The 27,994-nt window shown below is 32.6% G+C and overlaps 4 protein-coding genes across 4 annotated transcripts in view; 3 read left to right on the top strand and 1 right to left on the bottom strand.

Annotated features, from left to right (window-relative positions):
- The first annotated feature begins 62 nt into the window (after positions 1 to 62).
- LOC6044065 lies at positions 63 to 10,930 on the top strand. Its single transcript, XM_001861597.2, has 4 exons — positions 63 to 482; positions 554 to 1,594; positions 10,076 to 10,717; positions 10,773 to 10,930. Exons 1-4 carry the CDS (start codon positions 228 to 230, stop codon positions 10,821 to 10,823), a joined length of 1,989 nt encoding a protein of 662 aa, XP_001861632.2. The 5' UTR covers positions 63 to 227; the 3' UTR covers positions 10,824 to 10,930.
- LOC6044066 (vacuolar protein sorting-associated protein VTA1 homolog) lies at positions 3,365 to 4,678 on the bottom strand. Its single transcript, XM_038262219.1, has 2 exons — positions 4,455 to 4,678; positions 3,365 to 4,396 (listed from the first exon to the last, which is right to left on the bottom strand). The coding sequence occupies exons 1-2, from the start codon at positions 4,559 to 4,561 to the stop codon at positions 3,520 to 3,522; spliced, it is 984 nt and encodes a 327-aa protein (XP_038118147.1). The 5' UTR covers positions 4,562 to 4,678; the 3' UTR covers positions 3,365 to 3,519.
- Positions 10,931 to 11,142: 212 nt separating the features above from the next.
- Positions 11,143 to 27,994, top strand: part of LOC119769453 (integrator complex subunit 14) — a 29,949-nt gene continuing 13,097 nt past the window's right edge. Inside the window, exon 1 of the mRNA XM_038261908.1 lies at positions 11,143 to 11,460. Coding sequence (XP_038117836.1) covers positions 11,281 to 11,460 — 180 coding nt within the window. The 5' untranslated portion in view covers positions 11,143 to 11,280. The remainder of the gene's footprint in view (positions 11,461 to 27,994) is intronic.
- LOC6044088 (dnaJ homolog subfamily C member 2) lies at positions 17,287 to 20,027 on the top strand. Its single transcript, XM_001861596.2, has 2 exons — positions 17,287 to 18,120; positions 18,183 to 20,027. The coding sequence occupies exons 1-2, from the start codon at positions 17,765 to 17,767 to the stop codon at positions 19,915 to 19,917; spliced, it is 2,091 nt and encodes a 696-aa protein (XP_001861631.1). The 5' UTR covers positions 17,287 to 17,764; the 3' UTR covers positions 19,918 to 20,027.

Raw genomic sequence — 27,994 nt, 5'->3', positions numbered from 1 at the left:
GTGAACTCTTTTTCATTTACGGATGAACTTTGTTGTCAAAGCCGTTGACAAGCGCGCTGTTTATTTCTTCTGCTGCGTGCGTCCTTTTTCGCGAAACGTAAAAAAATTAATCGTAAAACTTTCTGAAATATTTCAGTTTCTCGCGTACGCGTTTCAAAAATTGTATAAAGTAATTTAAAAAAAAGTGTTATTTGTTTGTTATCCGGGTGCGCGCGCGTGATTTAGAAATGGCCAGCAGCACGGCAAGATCCTCGCCATCCGGCGGCGGCAACAACAATGACAACAGCAGCAAATTCCAGAAGGCAAAACGAAAGGAACCGCATCCGGTGCGGAGGGAGTTCGTTGAAGTTGGTCCCAATCGGCACCGGTGCGTGCACTGCGAGTGGAGTACGGTCATGAACGCGACCCGGATGATCAAGCACATCATCGAGGTGTGCTCTTGCCCGGATGAGTTGAAGCAGGAAATGGTGGCCCTTCAGCAGGTAGGATTGATTTGCTGTGGGGGCATTTTGCGGATGATTTGACGATGTACATACTTTTTTGTTGGTTTTAGGCTGCAGCTGAAAAGGAGCAAAATTCTTCAATGTTGTCCGAGAACAAAAAGGACATTCATGGGCTGTTTCACATTGTTGAAAACAATAAGCGTTCTTGCATGTTTTGTGAGTGGTCCACGGTTCGGAACTTGACCCGGATGCGAACCCACATCGTGATGCACTGTGCGAATGTGCCGGAAAAGGTTCGGTCCTGTTTCCTGAAGCAGGAGTACAAAGATTACCAGAACGGCCAAGAAGAGGAAACTTATCAGGTTTTCGAAGTGGACGAACAGGAACGGGACTGGGAGGAATCGACGACCGTGGAGTTGGTCAACGATGACGGCGATGAGGAGGAAGACGAGCAGGCGGATGACAGCGAAATCAATTACGTCGAGGTTCAGGAACTCGAGGAACGCCAATGCAGCTGGTGTGGATCCGTCATTTCGTACGACAGTTGCGAGGTCGAGGACGGAAGTGAAGTCTACTGCTCGACAGAGTGCTCCAAAGCCCAAACGGAGTGCATGCCGGACGACGAGGTCGTCACCGTCAAACGTATCACGAAGCGGGCTGCCCCAAAAACACCAAGTCCCGCCCCGGAATCTCCGCCAAAAGCGAAAAAAATCAAAGTACTCATGGTGACATCCGCCGATCCAGCCCCCAAAACGACCACCGTTTCACTCAAAAAAGAACCGGAAGTGACCCCGGTGCGACTCCGTCGAAGCAACCCAACCAAACCGACTCCGCCGCAGAAACATCAACAGGAAGATGAAGAATTCGACTACACCGTCGAGGAGGAGGTCACGCCGGAGGTCAAACCACCGAAAGTGACGGCCCCCAAACCAGCCCAAAAGAAGGTGGTGGCAGCGGCGGAACTGCCGATGCCAAAGCAACAGCAGCAGCCGAAAGCAAAGTTGCAGCCCACAATAACGACGATGATGGCGAAGAAAAGTGTTCCGGCGCAGACGGCGACTACTACAGCTAGTAAGTCGACCGAGACGACGGCAACGGCGACAAAAAAGACGACGACGACGACGACGCCGGTTCCGGTGAAGATTTCAAAGGTAAGTGATTACGAAAATGCAAATTCTCCACTAACACGGAATATCGAAATCTAAAAAAACGAGTTTTTTACCAAGCGTTAGTCGTAGATTTAAATTTAAATGTAATATTTTTTAACATTGAAAATCAGACCATTTTGAGATATCTAGACTACTTTTTCAAAACCACCAATGCGCTATAGGTTTCCTATGTTCATAAGACCTTTTGAAAAAGTAAGCAAGATATAGATAATGAAATCTAATTTAATGTTTTTTTTTTATTTTTACATTTCTTAACTCTTGATACGTTTGATTTTTGACTTCATAAATTATTTATTTTTTAGTTCAATATGTAAAATTTCAAATTTAAATTAAAAAGATTTGTATGAACTTGTATAAGAATTAAAGAATTAAAGAATTTAAGAATTTAAGAATTTAAGAATTTAAGAATTTAAGAATTAAGAAATTAAGAATTTAAGAATTTAAGAATTTAAGAATTTAAGAATTTAAGAATTTAAGAATTTAAGAATTTAAGAATTTAAGAATTTAAGAATTTAAGAATTTAAGAATTTAAGAATTTAAGAATTTAAGAATTTAAGAATTTAAGAATTTAAGAATTTAAGAATTTAAGAATTTAAGAATTTAAGAATTTAAGAATTTAAGAATTTAAGAATTTAAGAATTTAAGAATTTAAGAATTTAAGAATTTAAGAATTTAAGAATTTAAGAATTTAAGAATTTAAGAATTTAAGAATTTAAGAATTTAAGAATTTAAGAATTTAAGAATTTAAGAATTTAAGAATTTAAGAATTTAAGAATTTAAGAATTTAAGAATTTAAGAATTTAAGAATTTAAGAATTTAAGAATTTAAGAATTTAAGAATTTAAGAATTTAAGAATTTAAGAATTTAAGGATTTAAGAATTTAAGAATTTAAGAATTTAAGAATTTAAGAATTTCAGTAGTTCAGAATTTCAGAAGTTCAGAATTTCAGAATTTCAGTATTTAAATTTTTTTGAATTTTTTAATTTTATAATTTTATAATTTTAGAATTTAAGAATTTTAGAATTTTAGAATTTTAGAATTTTAGAATTTTAGTATTTTAGAATCTTAGAATTTTTGAATTTTAGAATTTTAAAATTTTGGAATTTTAAAGTTTTAGAATTTTTGAATTTCAGAATTTTTGAATTAAGGAATTCCAGAATTTAAGAATTTCAGAACTTAAGAATTTAAGAAATAAAAAAAAGAAATTATGAATTTAAGAATTTCAGTATTTTAGAATTTGAGAAAATAATACAATAATAAAATTATGAAATTCTTAAAATTTTTATTTTAAAAGTTGAGGAATAAAAGAATTTGAGAGTCTAAGAACTTATCATTTTAACATTTTTTAAGCATAATTTTAATTAAAAAATCCAAAAAATTAACAACATAAGAATTTTGGAATTTAAAAAAATAAGAAATTAAGGAAATTAATTATTTAAGCAATTTAAAGGTTAAAGCTTAATTTATTTACAAATTTGAAGCTTTTTTAAAATAATTTACTACCAAAGTTAAAATTTAAAGGATTCATGAGTTTAAACATTCACGGCGTATATTCCGAGCTAATTTATTGCTGTTTCTGATAATTGGAACTAAGTTCAGAAAAGTTGCAAATTGGCAGTAGAAAAGTCTAGCCAGAAAGAAGTGTACAAACGCACCAAGAAATTGTTCCTTCTCTTTTGTCCCGGGAAACCAGCTTTAAATTAATCAAACATCGAAATAGGATTCGAGAAAAATGAAATTTAAAATCGGTCATTTGAGTGGTTGATTAAATAGTTTCTTTATTAATCTGGAGGCGTGCACCCATGGCCGGTGTAAAAAGCTTTAAAACAACAAAATGAGTTTAAATCGCGGCTTTCGCAATCTAAGATCAATACACAAAATACTTTACACAGACAAGATCAGCTCTTTTAGCCATCTTGGCCGGTTTGCAGCAGCCGCAGCGCCTTCTGCAGGTTGTCAATCGCCGTTTTGGTGTCCTCGTAGTTAAGCGCACTCCCCGCCCACTTGCAGTACTTCTGGGCCTTGGTAATCTGGTCGGGCGTAAGGGTCACACCGGCACCGGTCGCAACGGGTGCGGCCGCCGGAGCGACACCTCCTCCGGCTGGTCCCGTGTACGGTTGCCATCCGCCGGGTGGTTTCTCCGGTTCGCTCGGCGGCGTCGGTGCCTTCACGTTGCTAAAGGGGTCGTTCGTAACGAAGTTGGTGGGACCGGAGGGTGGGCCAGAAAAAGGTAGCTGTGGCTGCCCCGGCGACGGGAAGCTGTTGAATCCCATCGGTGGATACGGCGGTTGCTGCTGACTTGGCCCTGGGGCAGGCGGTTGGTCCGGTGCTGGGTTGCTTGGTCCCGGTACCAGATTCTGCAACTCGTTGTCCAACTCTTCGTCCTCTGCGGACTGCATCGGTCCAGGTACCGGAGTTTCGCCATTCTTCAAGCAGTTGTGGATGTAGGAGGCCTTCCACTTGGCGTACTTTCGATTCTGGGTCACCTCCTCGGTCAGTTCGCCGAACGTTTGCAGTACGTCGTAGATCATTCCGGCCGTGTAGAATGCCTTCACGACATTCTTCCCGAAATTGCTGGCCCGGTCCTGTTTGTCCGCGTACAAAAACAACTTCAACGCGTAATTCTCCAGATAAGCTTGCGCGGCCACCTCATTCGTGATAGATTCGTTCTCCGTGTGGGCCTTCTTCGTCGTCTCCAACCAGTCCATCACCTGAATAAGGAACTTTCGTTCCTCCATACCCTGGCTGTTGATTTTAAGTCCCACCTGGAGGGCGTACAATCGACTAAAAAGAGTTAAATCCAATTAACTTCCAACAAATCAAAACAACAAACTCAACCTACCACCAGTAGCTGACGATGGCATCGCGGGCGTCGTGTTCCTGCGCCGTCTTCAAATAGTGCGCAATGGGCTTTAGCGTGGCCGGAACCTCCGGAAAGTTGGCGGCCATCGCGGGGTTTACAAAAAAACGGGAAATCGATCCAAACGGAATCAAAACAGTGACTAATCTTTGCAGGACTCGGACGAAATTACGTTTCGGGAAAATTGGAAAATTACTTTGTGAAGTGACAGATGGCAGTGAGAAATGAACGCTGCAGTTTTGATGAGTGTGTTCATTCACGGTTCACTCGATGATGATAAGGTTTGACGTGGGGCTATGTTACCGGATTTTTTTTTTTTAAGAAAATTAAGAAACTTAAATAAAAATGTGGCTTGTTATTTCAAATGTCCAATATTTATATTGGAACAGCGTGCGAATTCGCGTATCCACATTCGCTAATTGAAACGACTGACAGTTATCAACGAGGAAAAATGAGATTGAATGTAAATATTAAATTGATAATGCTAGATTTTTTTTCAAAAAAGGTCCTATAAACATATAAAATACAATAGCCTAAAGGACCTTAAAGGTCGCCTTAAGTCAGGGGTATTAAAAACACTCATAAAGCAAAAACTGAAAATTTGGTTTATTGGACCTTTTCAAAAAAGCTCGAGAATTGAAATTGATTGTATATTTGTGGCGAGAGCCTGTTTCGTTTTTTTTTGGTTCAAACACGTTTGAATTAGAGGACATTCGACGTGGCAAAATTCTGAATTAACAAATTTGCGCTGTACTTGAAAATATAAATTCTTCTTTATTTGTAAAGAAGTTTCTTAGCTATTGAAATAATCAGGGATGGACGCGGATGGACACATATCTTAAAAAAAATAAAGATAGGAAATTTTCCTTAAATTTCACCCAGAAATATAACTCTAACTATAACTCAAACAGTGCACTAGGCCATAATTTTACTGTTTTTTGTTTGAAAATAAATATGTTTTTATTGAACTTTCTTATAATAATTAAATTTATTTTACATACTAAGCGGTATGGCTTAATGCTTTTCATCTTTGTTGTATTTTTCGTTTTATTATTAACTGATCACATTTGAGCATGAGCATGGTTGACTGCCAATGAGCTGCTACTCCATTATTGACAGATCAGCTGAAGTTAAACAATGAATCAAAAATGATCAGTGGGAGCCAACCATCCGTTCACTGTTTAACCTCTGAAGATCCTTACTTTATTAGTCAATACCAGCGCCCTCCCAAGAAGCCTGCAGTTCAACGAAAGGGAGGAATGTAAGTCCGATAGTTGAAGTTGCAGATTCATCAAGCACATAGTTTTTCGCTATATACTTGTTGATACCGCTTGAGACCGTTGAATCCACAGCATCTCCTTCAAGCATCACGTGATTAATATTTTTTTGGGTTAGTAGGATAAGGTATTGGCTTTTCGATGCCTCCCGAGCTACGGCGCTATGGGGGAGGACTTTCATAACAGACCCGTCGGCGAGCCTTCCGAGCAACGGTGCTATGGTAAGGTCTTTCTGGTTAGCACCAGAGCTGAAAATGTCAGGGGTCCTGACGCGAAAATCGGCGACGCATACACGATTTTTTCAGATCCATTCACTGAATCGCAAAACCGTGACATAAACAAACCCGACTCAGTCGTGAGTGCCCTAGCTCACTGAGCAGCTGCAATGCGAGGCAGTAGTCGACCAACGCTCATTCGACGTTGCACGCACACACATAAAGAAACAAGTTTTTACAATAAAAGTTGGCATTTATGCGTGGAAATGTAATTTTGAATATAAGTTATGGTTGTTTTAAGTGTTTTGCACAGTAATAATAAAAGATTTTGTGTGCTTTTGTGTCGCTGTTCGTATGAAGTGAGTGATTGTTGTAATTGAATAATAGCATCATTGGTGCGCTGGAAGTGGGGACGCGAAGTCGTGATTATTCAGGTTAATTTTTTTGTGTGCTTTTGTGTCGCTATTTGTATGGGGTGAGTGCGTAATTTGTAAAGGTGTTGTAAAAAATATTCGGAGTGAATAGTAGTTTATGCAACAAGTTGCAAAAAGTGGATTTTTTCAGCACGAGTCGTACATTTATCCAACGAGGTTCACCGAGTTGGATAAATACGACGAGTGCTGAAAAAATCAAGTTTTGCAACGAGTTCCATACAACATTTTTTGCAATTTCGAAAAACACCCATTGAGTGAAATTTTAAGTCGAATTTTCATGTATTTTGTCAATAAATCGTTTAAATCAAAAAAATGTTGAAAAATGTTACTTTTTGAAAAAAATGCTGAAAAGTTCAACTTTTCAGCACCCATTTCAGTGCTGAAAAGTAGAACTTTTCAGCATTTATTTTGAAAAGTGTTGCTATTCGATTCTGTTATTTTTGGTACAGAAAAGTAGGCTATTTCATCGTTCAAGAATGACAGGAAAAGTTAGTAGTTTCACGACGGAATTGCAAAAAAGTGATTTTTTTTTGTGTGTTTTTGGTCATAAATTGTGTGTGTCTTAATTTATTGTTTTGTGAATTTCAAAGCCCTTCCTATATCATCGTTGATCGGAAGGCACGGCGTCGGGTGGATTGTGTTTAAATTTTTCGAGGTTTTATTCATTTGCGGTGAAAAAGACATTTCTATATAATGATCGAAAGACGCACTGACAATTTGGATCGTCGAATTAATAGTGGAGCAAAATAACTGTGTGTGAGTGATTGTGTGTGCTAACCAGGCCTGCAAAATGTTTCCAACCCAGCGTACACATGAAGCAAACCAAAATGTCAGTTCACTGCTAGCATCTGACTATAAGCCTACTGTGTCCGTTCAACCACTGCCGCCTGACTCGTGCCGGTCGGCTGCTGGAGAATGAGAGACGTGAAAAAATGAGCTACACTCACTCAATTCGTGTCGTATGACTGACTCGTAAAATCCTCTCTAAACACTATTTTGACTATTTTTAAACAATTGAATGGTTCTAGACTGTGCAAAACACTTAAAACAACCATAACTTATATTCAAAATTACATTTCCACGCATAAATGCCAACTTTTATTGTAAAAACTTGTTTCTTTATATGTGTGCGTGCAACGTCGAATGAGCGTTGGTCGACTACTGCCTCGCATTGCAGCTGCTCAGTGAGCTAGGGCACTCACGACTGAGTCGGGTTTGTTTATGTCACGGTTTTGCGATTCAGTGAATGGATCTGAAAAAATCGTGTATGCGTCGCCGATTTTCGCGTCAGGACCCCTGACATTTTCAGCTCTGCTCGTCGTCGCTTGCAGCCGAATTTTCACAAACTCAGCTCGTTTTGGGCAGCTTTGATTCTTGGTCGAAGCATTTCGCTTCGATGTTCTCGTTGATTGTTTCGCAAGCTTGAGTTTTGTGCTCACGACTCTTGATGAAACAGTTCCTTCCTCCATGTCCAAACTGCAAGCAGTTCGAACACTTTGTCACGTCACGGTGCACTGGACGATAACGTTCCCAAGTCACGATGATGTTGAAAATTGCCCGAACTGAATTCAGCTCAGACGGCGTTGCCGATCCTTTCTCGAGATGAACCAGGTACAGTAGATCACGATACTTGACGGCCTTGTTGTGTCTCGTCATCTTGAAGACTTCGATCACGTTCAACTTAAGAGTTTTGAGCTCTTTTTTCAACACACTCACATCCATGTCGTACAGGCCTCGGAGGACCTGTTTCATGGGGCGTTTACCTGGATCGTCATGGCTGTAGTATTCAATCTTTGTGTTGTTCAGGAAATCCCGAACGTAGTTGTAATCCTTTCTGGTAGGTAGAAGAATTTTGAGTCCTTCAGCACACAAGTGAATGGAAGCTCGTAAAGCACCAGATTTGATAAATCCAGTCAGCCACTTTCGCACCGAATCCGATGACGATGTTTTCACAAAAATGGGTGCCAACTTTTCCCGTCGTTCAAATTCTTCATTCTCGCTCACGTCCACAGGGAGGGTAGCAAACTGGTTTCCAGACGAATTTTGAGCGTCCTTGCTCAAACTGCCTGGCTTTGCGGGTAGCGCTTCGGCATTCTTTAGCTTCTTCAAATCTGCCGATCCTGCTGGTGAGGACCGCCTCTTTTTCTTGTCGTGAGGCATTTTTGCACTTTTTAAGCACTTTTCAGAAGCTAATATCCAGGAGTACCTCACTGATTGGTGGTCCACAAAGGAATCCGTTAAAATGTTGTTTGAATTGCCGCCAGCTTCTTTAAATTTTCTTTATCAAGGTGTTTTGGAACGCCTTTTTCCATCAGGAATTGGATGCCGGTTGAGATAAGAGTGTTCTTACAGAAACGCAGCTTCAGTCCGTCCTCACGGTCCTCACTTCCTTTTTTCACATTCTCCAGTTACTGCAAATAACAAACTATAAGGCATATGGAATCTCAAACACGGATAAACTTATGGCGATCAACTTTTGCTTTGATGAGCTGCAAATGAATTAAAAAACAACGCAAATTCTTATGTTGACATTGGATTTTAATTTTTTCAAATGTCAACTTCAAAAACAACTTTTTTTTAAGTTTTCTGCGAACGCCTCATCAAAGCCGTTACGGTTGTACCTTTGGTCGGTACCATGAATTTATTGAAAATTTGTTCCGAGTCCGCGCTCTATTTTCAATACTCTTTGCCCAAATCATCTATGGTCTCCTTGGAGAATTTGTGTGTGTGAAAATGTGTCAAAAAATTGATTTTCTACATGTAAGTAACCCCTCAAAGCCCAATCCATTTCAACGAATCTTCTTCGCGATTAACTTTACGCAGTTGGCCTTAGAAAAGAAGGATGTTGGAAGTAATCACCCCGACATTCTCCAGGATTCTGCCGAAAGATTGGCTGCTCTAGGATTAGATTAGATTAGATTAGAAAAATATATTTATCAATGTACTAAACTGGAGTTTTATTTAAAGGTCCAATAAACCTAATTTCCAGTTTTTGCTTTTTGGGTGTTTTTGAAACCGCCTTAGATCTAGGGTATTAAAAAAACACCCAAAAAGCAAAAATTGAAATTTGGTTTATTGTTGGTTTATTGGACCTTTTCAAAAACAAACTCCAGAAAAGAAATTTTCAAATCATTTTCTTTAATGATTAGATCTTTTTCTGTAATAAATTCAATTATTTCTGTTAAGGAAGGAAAAAAATTAAATGAACTTTTCAAAATGAACACAAACAAAACAGGTTTCCTCACTTTATCTAGGTGAGCTTCATACCCGTTCTCTCACGTCTCACTAACCACTTTCTCCCAATTTTCCCGCGACGGGCGACCCAAGCAAGCCGGCCATCATCGTTTACTTGTGTCAATCAAAAGTCAGACAAGTGCGAGCTGCTTGTTGCTTTTTCTTCTTTCGCGCTTTTCCCCGACTCTCGCGTCGCTTATCAAAGAAGCAAAAAAAAAAACGCGGTGCTTTCTTATCAGCTGCTTCCAGCAATCGTCGTCGTTTCCGAGCACACCTTTATTAGATTTTCCCCGTTCCAGCGGCGGCAGTGTCGTCGTCGTTTTTGTTTGCGTGGCTAAATTAGAAGAGAGAGAGGAGGAAGAACAGAACGTTGCGCGATGAAGTCGATTCCGGTGCGGCCCCTTCTAATGCTGGCCGCGGTCACGTTCGTTTGTCTTCCACAGAGTTCGGCATCGACGCAGCTCGACGAGGGATCGTGCCATTCGTTTGCCGGTGGCCATGTCTACCCGCAGGAGGACGTCCGCTCGGCGGATCACAAGCTGCAGTGGACGAAGGCGGTCATTTCGCGGCCAGCGCCACAGTTTGAGGCGACGGCCGTCGTAGAGGGGGCGTTTAAGAAGATCAAGCTGTCGGACTATCGTGGAAAGTACCTGGTGTTCTTCTTTTACCCGCTGGACTTTACGTTTGTGTGCCCCACGGAGATTCTGGCCTTTTCGGACCGAGTTAGCGAGTTTAAGAAGCTGAACGCGGAGGTCATAGCGGCCAGCATCGATTCGCACTTTACGCATCTGGCCTGGATCAACACGCCGCGGAAGGAGGGCGGTCTCGGCAAGATCAACATTCCACTGGTCAGCGACATCACGCACAGCATCGCCAAGGATTACGGCGTGTATCTGGACGATTTGGGCCACACCCTGCGGGGACTGTTCATCATCGACGATCGTGGCATTCTGCGGCAGATTACGATGAACGACTTGCCCGTGGGCCGATCGGTGGACGAAACGCTGCGGCTGGTGCAGGCCTTCCAGTACACGGACAAGCACGGCGAGGTGTGCCCCGCCGGGTGGAAGCCCGGACAGGACACGGTATAAGATTAAGTTAACTTTAGTTAAGTAGAAAATTAATGAAATTTCATTTCAGATTGTGCCAAACCCGGAGGAAAAAATCAAGTACTTCGAGAAGAACCACTAATTTCACTGTAGAACTGTGAGGATTGCTCGCGCGATCGTGTCCACGTGCTATTCCATTGTTTTGTGATGGAGTAATAAAATTCAACTTCTGAGGTGAAACCTTTAAAAGAGTACTTTTTCGTTCTTGAGAAATCTCCCAAAAAATCATTCTGCGACTAAAAGCATTTCAGTGTTTGAAAAAATCAATCTCAAATCTATCATTCCTGATCTATCATAACTGTTCAAAGTGTCCCACCCTTCGTTCATTTTAATAAAGTTCAACAAGTTTGACAGCTACAGTCGAGCCTTCTGAAATCGTTTCCCTTTTGTTTTGTTTTTCCTGTCAAACCGGTGCATCAGTTTTGTTTTGCTTGCCGAGTTCGTCGCACCGTCGCGAGTTTTGGTGGCCAAATTTTTCGGCGATTTTCAAGTGTTTTCCAAAAGAATCTGCTAGCGAAAGTGACCCACAATCGCGCAAAATGCCCACCATAATCGCGGTGGATGTGTCGCTGTCGATGACGCGGCCAGTTCCGGTGGCCGGAGCGGCGACAGGAGGAACCGGAGACGAGGCCCTGACCTATCATCAGCTTGCCATCCAGGCTGTGAACGGGATTCTGGACTATTTGGCGAAGCATTCGCGGTTGGAGTTTGTGTCGCTGGTGAGTAGAAATTAAAATTTTAAACGATTTTAAAAAGATTTTTTATTGTTTACTTATTTTGGTTTATTAAATTCGGAAACGTCAAAATTTGACAGATCAGTTCAGTACCACCCGAAAGTGTTTGCCAAATTTCCCCAAATTTTGTTAATGTGTAGAATCCATCTCATCGAGTGTTTTTGTCGGTGCAAGGGGGTGACACCTTCAAAATTTAAATCTGAATTGGGTACTAAAGCCCTATGTCAATTTTTATGTACAACGGTAAAAAACACCATTAAAAACCATTTCTGATCACTTTTTTTCATTTTAATGCAAAATTTCTTTTTGACAAGACAACATTTTTTCGATGGATCAACTATGGTCCCCTTGGAACGAGCTGTCAAGTAGGAACTTTTCTGTCAAGAAGGACCGCGAGGTTAATTTTTCAAAATTGATTTAAAAATCCATTTTAAACTCTTTGTGGTCGTACAAAGGGTCATTGTACTCAGAAAAATAAGCTTTATCGCTGTAAACAATAATATCAGCAATCTAAGCTTCATTTTAGGACCCAATTAATCTGAACTAAACTTTGAAAAGTGTTTTATTTGAAAAGGTCCTAAAAACATATGAAAGACAATACACTCAAAGTCAGAAGTATCCCTCAAAAGGGTACTTTCAATACTCAAAAAGGATACTTTCTATCCTTTTTTAAAGTTCACCCGGCGTCACCCTTTTAAAAAGGTATGTCAAATTCAGTACATTTTCGATACCCTTTTAAAGGGTGACGACGGGTAAATTGAAAAAAGGATACTTTTTACTTTGAGTGTAGCTTATACAGCCATCCCTCATATTCGGAACAGTTTACAGATCGGTCAGTGTTCAAAAAATCATATCAAATCGATAATTGAATATAATGATTTGCTTTTACCTTGATGTGAAAGCTTTTTTTGAGATCTTTTGAATGCTGTACCGAACAACTGCAAATTTTAACTTTTATATCAAGTTTTTGAAGAAATACTTTGACCCTTGAAATCCACAAATTTGGAACACTTTTTTCTTACGGATGTAAACAAACTTTGGTTCTCTCCATGAGTACATATTTTTTACAAAATAATGACTTCACGCACTGAAACCAACGAAATTCAAGCTTAGTTATGTTTTAAGAATAGTCTGATATTTTTTTTGTGTGAAAATATCAGTTAAATTCAGGTGTTCCACAATTGTGGGAGGCACAATAACATCCCACAATTATGGAACAGGCAATTTGGAGGCAGTGTTTTGATGCTCTGAATAAAATAGTCTTGAAATGCAGTTTTTTGTTCTAAAAGTACTACTTTTGCTAGTGAAATAGCAAGAGAATGTCCAAATAAAGGTCCTAGAAATAGTAGGGTCGCCAGAAAAGATGCATTTGGCATGCTATTGACAAATTATCACAAAAGTGTTCCGAATTTGTGGGTGTTCCGAATATGTGGGATGACTGTAGGACCATTAAAAAAAACTCTAGAAATGGAGATTAAAAGCGTTCTTATCAAATTTCTGACCGCTGAAACTTTTTTTTACGAAATTCCAAAAGACGAATTCGGGTTCAAAATGGTTTCTAGGTGGCTATTGGTGTTATTTAAATTGATGTCCAGCATGCTCCTCAAAAGAAAAGAAAGAATTGGGTCTTAAAGTGAAGCTTAGATTGCTGATATTATTGTTTACAGCGATAAAGCTTATTTTTCTGAGTACAATGACCCTTTGTACGACCACAAAAAGTTTAAAATGGATTTTTAAATCAATTTTGAAAAATGAACCTCGCGGTCCTTCTTGACAGAAAAGCTCCTACTTGACAGCTCGTTCCATCGAAAAAAATGTTGTCTTGTCATTTTTTTTTTTGCATTACAATGAAAATCAGTGATCAGAGATGGTTTTTAATCGTGTTTTTTACCGTTGTACATAAAAATTGTCATAGGGTTTTAGTACCCAATTGCATACACTGAAAACCCAACCATGGTAGTTGCTAGCATATTTTAGGGTTAAATTGAGAACACGCACCGACGTGGAGATAAGGATCATGATTTCGTAATTGCTACCATGCTATTTTTTGGAGCATGGTACATTTTACCATATTTGCGTTTACTTTTACGGAAAAGCAACGGCTAATTTATTCAGCAGCATTTTTAGCAAAATACCATGGTCGGGCTTTGAGTGTACCGCCATCTGATACGAATTGGGACAGCCAGAGTTCCAGAGTTCTTAGAGTTGTGTTTGAAAAGGTCCTTTAGGCTATATGTGTATAGGACCTTTAAAATTTCTCTGGAATTTAAAATATGAATCACAGACTAATAGATTTAAATGCATTCTTAGTTCCATCAACTGATTTGGGATGGCGCTTTAGTCAAGGGTCAGTCACACTGATTCTTCAGCTAGCATAAAATATTTCTGTTCGATTTTTTTTAAAGAGAAGACATCCAATAGATTGCCGGATTTTAGTGGTCCATTTCCGTTCGCTCATTAAAAAGAGCCGCTCTTTTGAACGGCTCTTTCGCCCTTTTTCAAAATTTTGATGAAAAGTTTTTTTTAAGAATCGTGTGATTTGAGTTTTTTTCTCATTGGACTTTTATAAATTATTTGATGAAAAAAAAAAATAAACTGAAAACGAGAAGATGCCCTTGAAAACCATAGGTCTTGGTGGTCTCTATGTCAAGATTTCTACTCGAACCTAAACATTCGAGTAATAGAATGGCATCCAAACTTAATTATAGGATTGACAAATTGCTATTAATTTTAAAATTGTATTTATTTCTACGTGAAGTGAAATAATGCTAATATTTTATTTGGAGAAAATATTCTGTGATTTTTTTCTACATTCTGATTTAATCGATAAAATCTCTAAACTATTCAGTAGATTTTTGGTTATATTTTAACAAATCATTAACTTTTGGGATTAATTTTTAAAAGCATTGAAATATTTTAAATTGCATTTCCAATTCTCAAAAACAAATTTAATACTATTTTTTTAAATTCAAAAAATTATATTTAATAATGCCATCTTGAAACGGTTCTTTCAAAAGACTGGAGGTTAATAAAAAATCGCGGTTCTTTTTTTGTGAGCCACGGTTCGTTCGCTCTTTTTAGTGAACCGGCTCTTTGAGCGGTTCGCTCTTTTTTTGCCCACCTCTAATCCTTGAGTTTTTTTTCAGTTCTAGAGTTTTTTTGAAAAGGTCCAATAAACCAAATTTCCAGTTTTTGCTTTTTGGGTGTTTTTAAAACCACCTTGATTCAGGGATCCAAAAAGATCCAATTAAACAAAAAAAACTCAGGACATGAGCTTGCAGCTTGAAAACGACAAAACCAAAAAATAAGCAATATACAATATTATCACAGTCTGTGATATTATTATAAAGCTTTGTATTGCATTTTTATTGCTACAAAACAATAAGTAAACATTGTTAGGCCGCAGCGAATCGATGCCGTTCGTGCTCGTTCGTACTAAGCTTGCTGGGATTCCTATCTAGATAACAAGAGAGCATACAGGCATCACAAAAATGTTTTTCAAATATAATATAATTGTAAGGGGAGGCTTAATTTAGGAAAAATGTAACGGCATAATTTTATTTTTAAATCCAGGGCAATTTATGTAAAATCATTGTTAAAGCATTTTCCAACAATTATTTCTCCCGATCAATAAAATTGGCTCCTAAAATAAAGCTTAGATTTTTGATTTTATTGTTCACAACGATAAAGATTATTTTTCTGACCAAAATGATCTTTCGATCGACCACAAAGGGTTTACAATGGATTTTTAAATCAAAATTTTGGAAAATTAACTTCGCGGCCTATCTTGACAGTTAATCCATTGAAAAAATGTTGTCTCGTCATTTTATTTTTTTGCATAAAAGTGCCTGATCAACATCGGGCAGGCCAAGGATTGATACCTAAGAGCATGCAATGGCACTGACCTTGTTGCGTGCTCTTCGGTTGACGTCCACGTAAGGAACATCCTGGAAGGAGCGTAACTAACTACATCCGTAGTTCTGTTAGATCATCCGAATTATCTTGATCAGAACAGTATAGCTCTGGTTCCTTGCGAGTGTCCTATTTTCTTACCTTCACGTTGGCTTGGTTTTCATGATGACCTAGCTGGTGGCCTGTGGAAACGGATCGTAAACCTTTGACCACCGCGGGTCAGAGTCGAGACGGCTAAAAGAAAGGGGCGCAACAATGTGGGAAAGGGAAGTAATTTGTGATTGTAGACGGTATTGTTTTGATTCGCAGTATGTTGAGTCAACTGCTGTGGATGTACCTGAAACATCGCACAACGGGGTTTCTCTTCTCTTAATTCTCAGCTACCACCTATCTCCTATTTTTATTTTGCTCTTCTGATTCCCAATTCTTCACTGATTCTTCTATTTAATATCCAACATTTGATTTTAATTTTACTAACTTTTGATTCTCTTACCTCTCAAAGCTTTTCCACTCTTTTCTATCAATTAATACTGCTAAAACAAACTTGGTTTGTTTGTTTTCCTTAAAAATATGCTTTTCCTTAATGTACTAGTAATATCAAGTCTATTTATCATTCGCCTTTACTTTAATCTAAGCTTGTTTTGTATCTCTATTTATTATCTTCTCATTTTTATTCTTCAAAATACGCTCATCATTCTCTTACTATTGATACTTGATTTTTATAAAATAAATTCTCTTTTACTGTCAATTGTTTTCAATCTTCACCTTTTTTTCAAACAAGTGAGGTTTGAGCCCTTACTCAATTTATGGAATGGTTAAAGGATTAACACAAATTTTACTATTGTATTTTTGGTAAACTTTTAAAACATGCTTAGGACCAAAAATTGTAACAAAACACCGCGAAAAAAGAAGTAGCAACAGATAAACAGACTCAACAATAGGGAAGATTTCAGGAGAAAACAATACACAGTAAATAACAATAAGTTTTTGAATTCAAACTAAAAATAAAACTGTTTTTGCTTTAATGAAAGTTGATAGGCACACTATAAATGGTTAGGCGCTTATACTTACATCAAACCCTACTTAATGTACCACCCCCGGCCGAGTTAAAATGCTTAACCGGAAAAGAAGGTGTGCATGCCTGGCACGAACACTCAAAGCGTGTTCTAGCGTGCTGCTCGTACTGACTCAGAGCAAGGGTGAGATGTAGGTGTAAGGGCAGTGCGTGTTCGTTGGGAACCTAGTGCATAAGATCGGTCAAGGCCCGTTCTTACACTGAAAATTGCGAATTGCGAATTGCGAAAAATGCCTGATCAACATCGGGAAACTGCGCTGCGCCGCGATGTCAGGAATGAAAAAGAATCGTTCTAAATACGCAGTCCTTCCTGCGAGTATCTACAATGGGCCGCGTTGGTTGCTGTGATTTCCCATTTGGAACTGTCAACGCAGAAATTCTTGCGAAAATTTTCATTTATTTCAAAATTTAGAACTAGCAACTTGCGATCTGCGACTTTAGTACAGAATCGCAGCACCGCAGCTTTGTCATTGTAGAAGATCAGATTGATTTGCATGTGTTAAAAACTAGCGATTGCATCTGCGATCCTGCGAGTTTCCTATTGTAGACCAGCTGCGTACCACGCTAGATAAATCTTTCCGTGATCCCTTCATTGAGTTTTTTTTTTATTGAGTTTTGCGTTCCAGCCGAATACGCCGTACGGGGACTATAGCAAACAGTGTCAAAATTTCGGTTGTCAAACCCCCGGTGTTGTACTGTGATCGCACCCGTACCTGGATTCTGCAAATTCCCTCTCACTCAAAACAGCTCATTTTGGCAACCGCGGTCGTTCTCGCTTTCGCGCGCGCGTTTCTGTCATTCTCGCAGCTGATTCTGTCACGGCGGCGAGGAAAATTTTTCACTTTTCGCGTTGGCAACACGCCAAAACGAGTGCGCTCGCGAGAGACGTCAAAAGTGACAAAAGTGGAGCTGAAAAAGGTTCTGTGTGCACAAATCGGTGGCGAGGAAGAAAATCCAAATTCCGCACGGATTGCGTAAAATTTCGGAGGTAGATTCGGACGGAACCGGTCCCCGGGTAGCTGCCCCACCGTCGACAGTACGGTACACACGTGGTCGGCGCGGATTTGGACGGATTTAGCCGCGGTTGAAGGTTGAGCAGATCTCACTCCCCCCCGATGTTGGCACGTGTTTGAGGTTAGGTTACTTTTGTGGCACTTTGACGAGTGTCCGCCGCGGCAGCTGCAGCAGCAGGAGGAGGACAAAGCGAGTGAAAAGCTAGAGCGTTTCTCGCGCGCGCACGCCTGTTACATAAAGAACGAGCGTTTTTTTGGGAAGGTGAGCGGTCTTGTTACTTCCGGAACGATGGCCACGGGGAAGCGATGCACGACGGTGGCGCTGCGCACCAGGTACGACATCCGTCGGGTGAAGCGCGGCGGTGACGTGTGGGAGTGCTTGCCGTACCTGGCGGACACGAAGCCAATCGAGCCCAAGTGTCCGCCCACCAAGACGGAGCTGGAGGCGGCCGGGCTGTTGCCGACGCCGGTGCCGAAGGATCCGCAGAAGGGCGGGAAGGCGGGCACGCCGGAGGATGAGCAGCCGGCGCCGGGCGTCGTGTTCGACAAGCTGTTCGAGCTGGACGTGGAGTACTTGAAGAGCCTGGACCCGAAGGACTGGAAGAACCAGGACCATTACGCGGTGCTCGGGTTGAAGAAGATGAGGTCAGTTTTGTTTGGGCAGGCGCCTTTTAGAGGGGTATTAATTTTAATTTTTGTTGGCACAGGTTCGTGGCCACCGAGGATGACATTAAGCGGGCGTACCGTAAGATTGTCCTCAAGCATCACCCGGACAAGCGGAAAGGCAAGGGCGAGGACGTGAAGCAGGACGATGATTACTTCCACTGTATTACGATGGCCTATGAGACGCTGGGAACGCTCAAGAATCGGCGGGCGTTCGATTCGGTTGATCCCGAGTTTGACGATACGTTGCCGTCGCAGAACGAGGTCAAGAAGGACTTCTTCAAGTCGCTGTCGGATGTGTTCAAGCGGAACGCCCGTTGGAGTGACTCGCGGAAGAAGGCACCGCTGCTGGGGAATGACAATACGGAGCGGGCCAAGGTCGAGGAGTTTTACGACTATTGGTACAATTTTAGCAGCTGGCGTGAGTTCAGCTATCTGGACGAGGAGGACAAGGATAAGGGCCAGGATCGGGACGAGCGTCGGTGGATCGAGAAGCAGAACAAAGCTATTAGGTTGCAACGAAAGAAGGAAGAATCGGCTCGTATTCGCGCGCTGGTAGATTTGGCCTACAACAATGACCCCCGCGTGGTGCGCTTCAAGAAGGAGGACAAGGATCGCAAGCTTGCGGCCAAACGTGCAAAGCAGGACGCGTACCAGGCCCAGAAGGCCGAAGAGGATCGTATCGCCAAGGAAGCAGCTCTAGCCAAACAGAAGGCCGCCGAAGCGGAACAGAAGCGCATCGAAAACATCCAAATCGAAAAGGAACGCATGAAGCGAGCGCTCAAAAAGGAACGCAAATCCCTGCGGGACGCGGCCAAGGCCAAGGACTACTTCATCAACGACGAAAGCGAACGGCTCAAGCATCTGGAGGGAGTGGAAAAGCTCTGCGAATCGATGAAGGTTCTCGAACTGCAAGAATTCAACAAAGAACTTGCCGCAGGAGGTCGTACCGCCTTCCTGAAAGCCCTTGATTCTCTCGAGTCCAAACTGGACGATGAACGTAAGGCAAAGACGTCCCAAACCAGCCAGGCCACAATCCCGAACAACACCGGCCTAAAGGTGGTCAACCGCAAAGCCCTCTGGAACCACGACAACGTGCAGCTGCTCATCAAGGCCGTTAATCTGTTCCCCGCGGGAACCATCTCCCGCTGGGATGTCATTGCCAACTATCTCAACCAGCACGGCACCGGCCTCGGCGACATGAAGTTCTACGCCAAGGATATCCTGAACAAGGCCAAGGAACTGCAGAGCAGTGACTTCACCAAGAGTGATCTCAAAACTGCGGTTAACCAGCAGGCGTACGAGTCGTTCGAAAAGACCCGCAAGGACCTGAAGGTCGTCGACAAGCCCGAAATCAGCACCAAGGAAGACGAAGCCGCCCCCGCGGCCAAACCAACCATAAACGGTGTTGCCCAGCCAGAACCCCCCAAACAAAACGGCACCGCCGCGACCGCCCACGAAGCCGCCGCCGAGGAAAAGGAGAACACACCAGCCGCAAAGGAACCGACGCCAGCGCCCACCCCAACCGGCGCCGCCAAGGAAGGCTCCGTCCCCCCCAAGAAGGACAAAAAGGACAAGGAGAACAAGGTGTGGAGCAAGGACGAGCAGGCGCTGCTCGAGCAGGCCATCAAGACGTACCCGATCTCCACGCCGGACCGCTGGGACCGGATAGCGGAGTGCATCCCGAACCGGACGAAGAAGGAGTGCCTGCGGCGCGTCAAGGAGCTCGTCGATCTGGTCAACGCCAAGAAGGACGCCCAGACGGGGACGGCCAAATGATGAGACCTTACAAACCTTACTTCTAACAAAAGTGGCCCCCTCCTCGGAGGTGCGGGGGAGGTCGCTGCAAACTTAGCTCTATTAATCATAAACTTGATTTATTGAAAAACGCTCCTTACCTTTAAAACAAAAACAACAACAAACAAACAAAACAAGCTCCCTCTTCCCATGCAAGCCACCAGAAACAAACAAACAAACAAACACAGAACCCACACTCATTTTTGTCCCGATTCACACAAAAACACACAAAAAACACACACTATTTGCGCGACTGTTTTACGTTGGTACTGTAAATAATGTCTTTCAAAACTGAAAAATTATTAAAAATGCTAGAAACGTAAAAAATACAACATTGTGCGTTTTTATTTATTTTACAATTATTGATGACCATCCCAAACAAGTAAGAATACAATATATGGAGATTTGAGTATTTGACATTGAAAATTGTAATACAGTGAAAATCTTTTCGACGAAATTTCGCGTCTTTCGATACCTGTATGACATATTAGACCTGTGTATGTGCCTGTACTGCCGTTCTACGCATAATTGTCCTATGTCATATTTTGACGATTCTGACATTTTATCTTAGTTTAGTTTGATGATTTCGCGCGGATGGCAATTTTGAAAATGTTTGTTTGTATTTTCTTAGTACGAAACGTCGAAAAATGAAGATAAAGATTATGTAGAAATAATTTTTTATATGTTATGATGTAATGATGATGAGTAATGATTTTTAATCTGATTTATTTTTAATTTTATACTGGATTTATTCAATTCTTAATTTTGTAAATCATATATAACAAACTTTTCCCTAAGATATAGACATAAGAATGTGTAACAAAAACTATTATTGGGGCTTGTTCTGGTGGGCGCCAAATATGAGCTTGATTGGATGTCACAGAAGCTGGCCTCCACTTTCGAATTTTGGAATGGAATTTAATCGGTAGAAATATTTTTTTTTTCTAAATTTAAACATCCTTGGCGAAAATAAAAAGATCAGAACATTCCTAATTCAAAACTTCAGAAATTCAAAAATTCGAAAACAAATTTTTTTCTTAGTTTTTATAATAACAAAAAAAATCAAAATCAGTATTATTTTTTTCAAAATTTCTAAAATCGTAATTTAAAAAATCTGAAATTTCGAAATTCAAAATTTTAGCAATCTGAAATTCTAAATACCAAAAATTTGAAGATTTAAAAAAAATCTAAATTTAAAAAATAAAAAACATCAAATTCAAAACAATATAGAAAAAAAAATCTCAAATCTTAAATGATGCTAGTATCCTTAAGCTTATAAATTCTAAAATTCTTAAATTCTTAAATTCTTAAATTCTTAAATTCTAAAATTCTAAAATTCTAAAATTCTAAAATTCTAAAATTCTAAAATTCTTAAATTCTTAAATTCTTAAATTCTTAAATTCTAAAATTCTAAAATTCTAAAATTCTAAAATTCTAAAATTCTAAAATTTAAAATTCTAAAATTCTAAAATTCTAAAATTCTAAAATTCTAAAATTCTAAAATTCTAAAATTCTAAAATTCAAAATTCAAAATTCAAAATTCAAAAATCAAAAATTCAAAAATTCAAAAATTCTTAAATTCTTAAATTCTTAAATTCTTAAATTCTTAAATTCTTAAATTCTTAAATTCTTAAATTCTTAAATTCTTAAATTCTTAAATTCTTAAATTCTTAAATTCTTAAATTCTTAAATTCTTAAATTTAAATTCTTAAATTCTTAAATTCTTAAATTCTTAAATTCTTAAATTCTTAAATTTTAAATTCTTAAATTTTTAAATTTAAATTCTTAAATTTAAAATTTAAAATTCTAAAATTTAAAATTCTAAAATTTAAAATTTAAATTTAAAATTTAAAATTTAAAATCTAAAATTTAAAATTTAAAATTCTAAAATTTAAAATTCTAAAATTTAAAATTCTAAAATTCTAAAATTTAAAATTTAAAATCTAAAATTTAAAATTCTAAAATTCTAAAATTTAAAATTCTAAAATTTAAAATTTAGAATTTAGAATTCTAAAATTTAAAATTTAAAATTTTAAAATTCTTTAATTTTAAATTTTAAATTTTTAATTCTTAAATTCTTAAATTTAAATTTTAAATTCTTAAATTTAAATTTAAATTTTAAATTCTTAAATTTAAATTTTAAATTTTAAATTCTTAAATTTAAATTCTTAAATTCTTAAATTCTTAAATTTAAATTTAAATTTAAATTTAAATTTTAATTTAAATTCTTAAATTTTAAATTTAAATTTTAAATTTAAATTCTAAATTCTTAAATTCTTAAATTTTAATTCTTAAATTCTTAAATTTAAATTTAAATTTAAATTCTTAAATTCTAAATTTAAATTTAAATTTAAATTTAAATTCTTAAATTTAAATTTTAAATTCTTAAATTTAAATTCTTAAATTCTTAAATTCTTAAATTTTAAATTTAAATTTAAATTTAAATTTTAAATTTAAATTTAAATTCTTATCTTAAATTTAAATTTAAATTTAAATTTAAATTTAATTCTTAAATTTAAATTCTTAAATTTTAAATTTTAAATTCTAAAATTCTAAATTCTAAATTTGAATTTAAATCTCTAAAATTCTAAAATTCTAAATTCAAAATTTAAAATTTAAAATTAAAATTCTAAATTTAAAATTTAAAATTCTAAAATTCTAAATTTTAAATTTCAAATTCTAAAATTTAAAATTCTAAAATTCTAAAATTTAAATTTAAAATTTAAATTTCTAAAATTCTAAAATTCTAAAATTCTAAAATTTTTTAAATTCTTAAATTCTTAAATTTTAAATTTTAAATTCTTAAATTCTTAAATTCTTAAATTTAAAATTTAAATTTTAAATCTTAAACTAAAATTCTAAAATTCTTAAATTCTAATTTAAATTTAAATTTAAATTTAAATTCTAAAATTCTAAATTTTAAAATTCTAAAATTCTAAAATTTTAAAATTTAAAATTTAAAATTCTAAAATTCTAAAATTCTAAAATTTAAAATTTAAAATTTAAAATTTAAAATTCTAAAATTCTAAAATTTTAAAATTTAAAATTCTAAAATTCTAAAATTCTAAAATTCTAAAATTTAAAATTTAAAATTTAAAATTTAAAATTTAAAATTCTAAAATTCTAAAATTTAAAATTCTAAAATTCTAAAATTCTAAAATTCTAAAATTCTAAAATTTAAAATTTAAAATTTAAAATTCTAAAATTTAAAATTTAAATTCTAAAATTTAAAATTCAAAATTCTAAAATTTAAAATTTAAAATTTAAAATTTAAAATCTAAATTTAAAATTCTAAATTCTAAAATTTAAAATTTAAAATTTAAAATTCTAAAATTCTAAAATTCTAAAATTTAAAATTTAAAATTTGAATTCTAAAATTCTAAAATTCTAAAATTTAAAATTCTAAAATTTAAAATTCTAAAATTTAAAATTCTAAAATTCTAAAATTCTAAAATTCTAAAATTCTAAAATTCAAAATTTAAAATTCTAAAATTTAAAATTCTAAAATTCTAAAATTCTAAAATTCTAAATTTCTAAATTCTAAAATTTAAAATTCTAAAATTTAAAATTCTAAAATTCTAAAATTTAAAATTCTAAAATTTAAAAAATTCTAAAATTTAAAATTCTAAAATTCTAAAATTCTAAAATTTAAAATTTAAAATTTAAAATTTAAAATTTAAAATTCTAAAATTTAAAATTTAAAATTTAAAATTCTAAAATTCTAAATTCTAAAATTTAAATTCTAAATTCTAAATTTTAAAAATTTAAAATTCTAAAATTTAAATTTAAAATTCTAAAATTTAAAATTCTAAAATTCTAAAATTTAAAATTCTAAAATTTAAAATTTAAAATTTAAAATTCTAAAATTCAAATTCTAATTTAAAATCTTAAAATTCTAAAATTCTAAAATTCTAAAATTCTAAAATTCTAAAATTTAAAATTCTAAAATTTAAAATTCTAAAATTCTAAATTCTAAAATTCTAAATTCTAAAATTCTAAAATTCTAAAATTTAAAATTTAAAATTTAAAATTCTAAAATTCTAAAATTTTAAAATTCTAAAATTCTAAAATTCTAAAATTTAAAATTCTAAAATTCTAAAATTCTCTAAATTCAAATTCTAAAATTAAATTCTAAAATTCTAAAATTTAAAATTTAAAATTCTAAAATTCTAAAATTCTAAAATTCTAAAATTCTAAAATTCTAAAATTTAAAATTTAAAATTTAAAATTCTAAAATTTAAAATTCTAAAATTCTAAAATTTAAAATTCTAAAATTTAAAATTCTAAAATCTTTAAACTAAAATTTTAAAATTTAAAATTCTAAAATTCTAAAATTCTAAAATTCTAAAATTCTAAAATTCTAAATTCTAAATTCTAAAATTCTAAAATTTAAAATTTAAAATTCTAAAATTCTAAAATTTAAAATTTAAAATTCTAAAATTTAAAATTCTAAATTCTAAAATTCTAAAATTTAAAATTCTAAAATTCTAAAATTTAAAATTTAAAATTCTAAAATTCTAAAATTCTAAAATTCTAAAATTCTAAAATTCTAAAATTCTAAAATTCTAAAATTTAAAATTTAAAATTCTAAAATTCTAAAATTCTAAAATTCTAAAATTCTAAAATTTAAAATTTAAAATTCTAAAATTTAAAATTCTAAAATTCTAAAATTTAAAATTCTTCTAAAATTCAAAATTTAAAATTCTAAAATTCTAAAATTTAAAATTTAAAAATTTAAAATTTAAAATTTAAAATTCTAAATTTAAAATTTAAAAATTCTAAAATTCTAAAATTTAAATTTAAAATTTAAAATTTAAAATTTAAAATCTAAAATTCTAAAATCTAAAATTCTAAAATTCTAAAATTTAAAATTTTAAATTAAAAATTCTAAAATTTAAAATTCTAAAATTCTAAATTTAAAATTCTAAAATTTAAAATTTAAAATTCTAAAATTCTAAAATTTAAAATTTAAAATTTAAAATTCTAAAATTTAAAATTTAAAATTCTAAAATTCTAAAATTCTAAAATTTAAAATTTAAAATTCTAAAATTCTAAAATTCTAAAATTCTCTAAAATTTAAAATTCTAAAATTTAAAATTTAAAATTCTAAATTCTAAAATTCTAAAATTTAAAATTCTAAATTCTAAAATTCTAAAATTCTAAAATTCTAAAATTCTAAAATTTAAAATTAAAATTCTAAAATTCTAAAATTCTAAAATTTTAAAATTTAAAATTTAAAATTCTAAAATTTAAAATTTAAAATTCTAAAATTTAAAATTCTAAAATTTAAAATTCTAAATTCTAAAATTCTAAAATTTAAAATTCTAAAATTCTAAAATTTAAAATTTAAAATTCTAAAATTCTAAAAATTCTAAAAATTCTAAAATTCTAAAATTTAAAATTCTAAAATTCTAAAATTTAAAATTTAAAATTCTAAAATTTAAAATCTTAAAATTCTAAAATTTAAAATTTAAAATTTCAAAATTCTAAAATTTAAAAATTCTAAAATTCTAAAATTCTAAAATTCTAAAATTCTAAAATTTAAAATTTAAAATTCTAAAATTCTAAAATTCTAAAATTCTAAAATTCTAAAATTTAAAATTAAAATTCTAAAATTCAAAATTCTAAAATTTAAAATTCTAAATTTAAAATTCTAAAATTCTAAAATTCTAAAATTCTAAAATTCTAAAATTCTAAAATTCTAAAATTCTAAAATTCTAAAATTTAAAATTTAAAATTTAAAATTCTAAAATTTAAAATTTAAAATTCTAAAATTTAAAATTTAAAATTTAAAATTCTAAAATTTAAAATTTAAAATTTAAAATTTAAAAATTTAAAATTTAAAATTTAAAATTTAAAATTCTAAAATTCTAAAATTCTAAAATTAAAATTCTAAAATTCTAAAATTTAAAATTTCAAAATTCTAAAATTTTAAAAATTTAAAATTCTAAAATTCTAAAATTTAAAATTCTAAAATTCAAAATTTAAAATTTAAAATTTAAAATTTAAAATTTAAAATTTAAAATTTAAAATTCTAAAATTTAAAATTTCTAAAATTCTAAAATTCTAAAATTCTAAAATTCTAAAATTCTAAAATTCTAAAATTTAAATTTAAAATTTAAAAATTCTAAAATTCTAAAATTTAAAATTCTAAAATTTAAAATTCTAAAATTAAAATTCAAAATTCAAAATTCTAAAATTTAAAATTCAAAATTCAAAAAATTCAAAATTTAAATTCTTAAATTCTTAAATTTACCTCTAAATTCTTAAATTTAAATTTAAATTCTTAAATTCTTAAATTCTTAAATTCTTAAATTCTTAAATTTAAATTTAAATTCTTAATTTAAATTCTTAAATTTAAATTTTAAATTCTTAAATTCTTAAATTCTTAAATTCTTAAATTCTTAAATTTTAAATTTAAATTTTAAATTTTAACTTAAAATTTAATTTAAATTCTTAAATTTAAATCTAAAATTCTAAAATTTAAAATTCTAAAATTTAAAATTCTAAAATTCTAAAATTTAAAATTCTAAAATTCTAAAATTCTAAAATTCTAAAATTCTAAAATTCTAAAATTTAAAATTTAAAATTTAAAATTTAAAATTTAAAATTTAAAATTTAAAATTTAAAATTTAAAATTTAAAATTCTAAAATTCTAAAATTTAAAATTTAAATTCTAGAATTTAAAATTCTAAAATTTAAAATTTTAAATTTTAATTTAAATTTTAAATTTTTTAATTTTTAAATTTAAATTTAAATTCTTAAATCAATTAAAATTTAAATTCTTAAATTTAAATTCTTAAATTCTAAATTCTTAAATTTAAATCTTAAATTCTTAAATTTTAAATTTAATTCTTAAATTCTTAAATTCTTAAATTTTAAATTTAAATTTCTAAATTTAATTTAAATTCTTAAATTCTTAAATTTAAATTTAAATCTAAATTCTTAAATTTTTAAATTTAAATTTAAATTTAAATTCTAAATTTAAATTTAAATTTTAAATTTAAATTTAAATTTAAATTCTTAAATTTTAAATTTAATTTAAATTTAAATTTTAAATTTAAATTCTTAAATTCTTAATTCTTAAATTTAAATTTAAATTTAAATTTTAAATTCTTAAATTTAAATTCTTAAATTTTTAAATTTAAATTTAAATTCTTAAATTCTTAAATTTAAATTCTTAAATTTAAATTCTAAATTCTAAAATTCTAAATTTAAATTCTAAATTTAAAATTTAAAATTTAAAATTTAAAATTTAAAATTCTAAAATTCTAAAATTTAAAATTCTAAAATTCTAAAATTTAAAATTTAAAATTTAAATTTAAAATTCTAAAATTTAAAATCTAAAATTTAAAATTTAAAATTCTAAAATTTAAAATTTAAAATTTAAAATTCTAAAATTTAAAATTCTAAAATTTAAAATTTCTAAATTCTAAAATTTAAAATTCTAAAATTCTTAAATTCTTAAATTCTTAAATTCTTAAATTCTTAATTCTTAAATTTAAATTTAAATTCTAAAATTTAAATTCTTAAATTAAATTTAATTTTAAAATTTTAAATTCTTAAAATTTTAAATTTAAATTCTTAAATTTAAATTCTTAAATTTTAAATTCTAAAATTCTAAAATTTAAAATTTAAAATTCTAAAATTCTAAAATTCTAAAATTTAAAATTTAAAATTCTAAAATTTAAAATTTAAAATTCTAAAATTCTAAAATTTAAATTCTAAAATTCTAAAATTTAAAATTCTAAAATTTAAAATTTAAATTTTAAAATTTAAAATTTAAAATTCTAAAATTTAAAATTTAAAATTCTAAAATTCTAAAATTCTAAAATTTAAAATTCTAAAAATTTAAAATTTAAATTTAAAATTTAAAATTTAAAATTTAAAATTCTAAAATTCAAAATCTAAAATTTCAAAATTCTAAAATTTAAAATTCTAAAATTCTAAAATTTAAAATCTATTCTAAAATTCTAAAATTTAAAATTTAAAATTCTAAAATTCTAAAATTCTAAAATTTAAATCTAAAATTCTTTAAAATTTAAAATTCTAAAATTCT

This window comes from Culex quinquefasciatus, chromosome 3 (genome assembly GCF_015732765.1).
Source record: "Culex quinquefasciatus strain JHB chromosome 3, VPISU_Cqui_1.0_pri_paternal, whole genome shotgun sequence".
NCBI lineage: Eukaryota > Metazoa > Arthropoda > Insecta > Diptera > Culicidae > Culex > Culex quinquefasciatus.
The sequence above is the reverse complement of the archived record's forward strand: the minus strand, read 5'-3'. Positions and strand labels throughout refer to the sequence as shown.

Coding starts and splice junctions, on each gene's coding strand:
- LOC6044065 (XM_001861597.2), top strand. CDS start 228: ATGGCCAGCAGCACGGCAAGATCCTCGCCATCCGGCGGCGGCAACAAC. Junction 483..553: donor AAATGGTGGCCCTTCAGCAG/GTAGGATTGATT, acceptor TGTTGGTTTTAG/GCTGCAGCTGAAAAGGAGCA. Junction 1,595..10,075: donor TTCCGGTGAAGATTTCAAAG/GTAAGTGATTAC, acceptor TGTCTTCCACAG/AGTTCGGCATCGACGCAGCT.
- LOC6044088 (XM_001861596.2), top strand. CDS start 17,765: ATGGCCACGGGGAAGCGATGCACGACGGTGGCGCTGCGCACCAGGTAC. Junction 18,121..18,182: donor CTCGGGTTGAAGAAGATGAG/GTCAGTTTTGTT, acceptor TTGTTGGCACAG/GTTCGTGGCCACCGAGGATG.
- LOC6044066 (XM_038262219.1), bottom strand. CDS start 4,561: ATGGCCGCCAACTTTCCGGAGGTTCCGGCCACGCTAAAGCCCATTGCG. Junction 4,397..4,454: donor GCCATCGTCAGCTACTGGTG/GTAGGTTGAGTT, acceptor AACTCTTTTTAG/TCGATTGTACGCCCTCCAGG.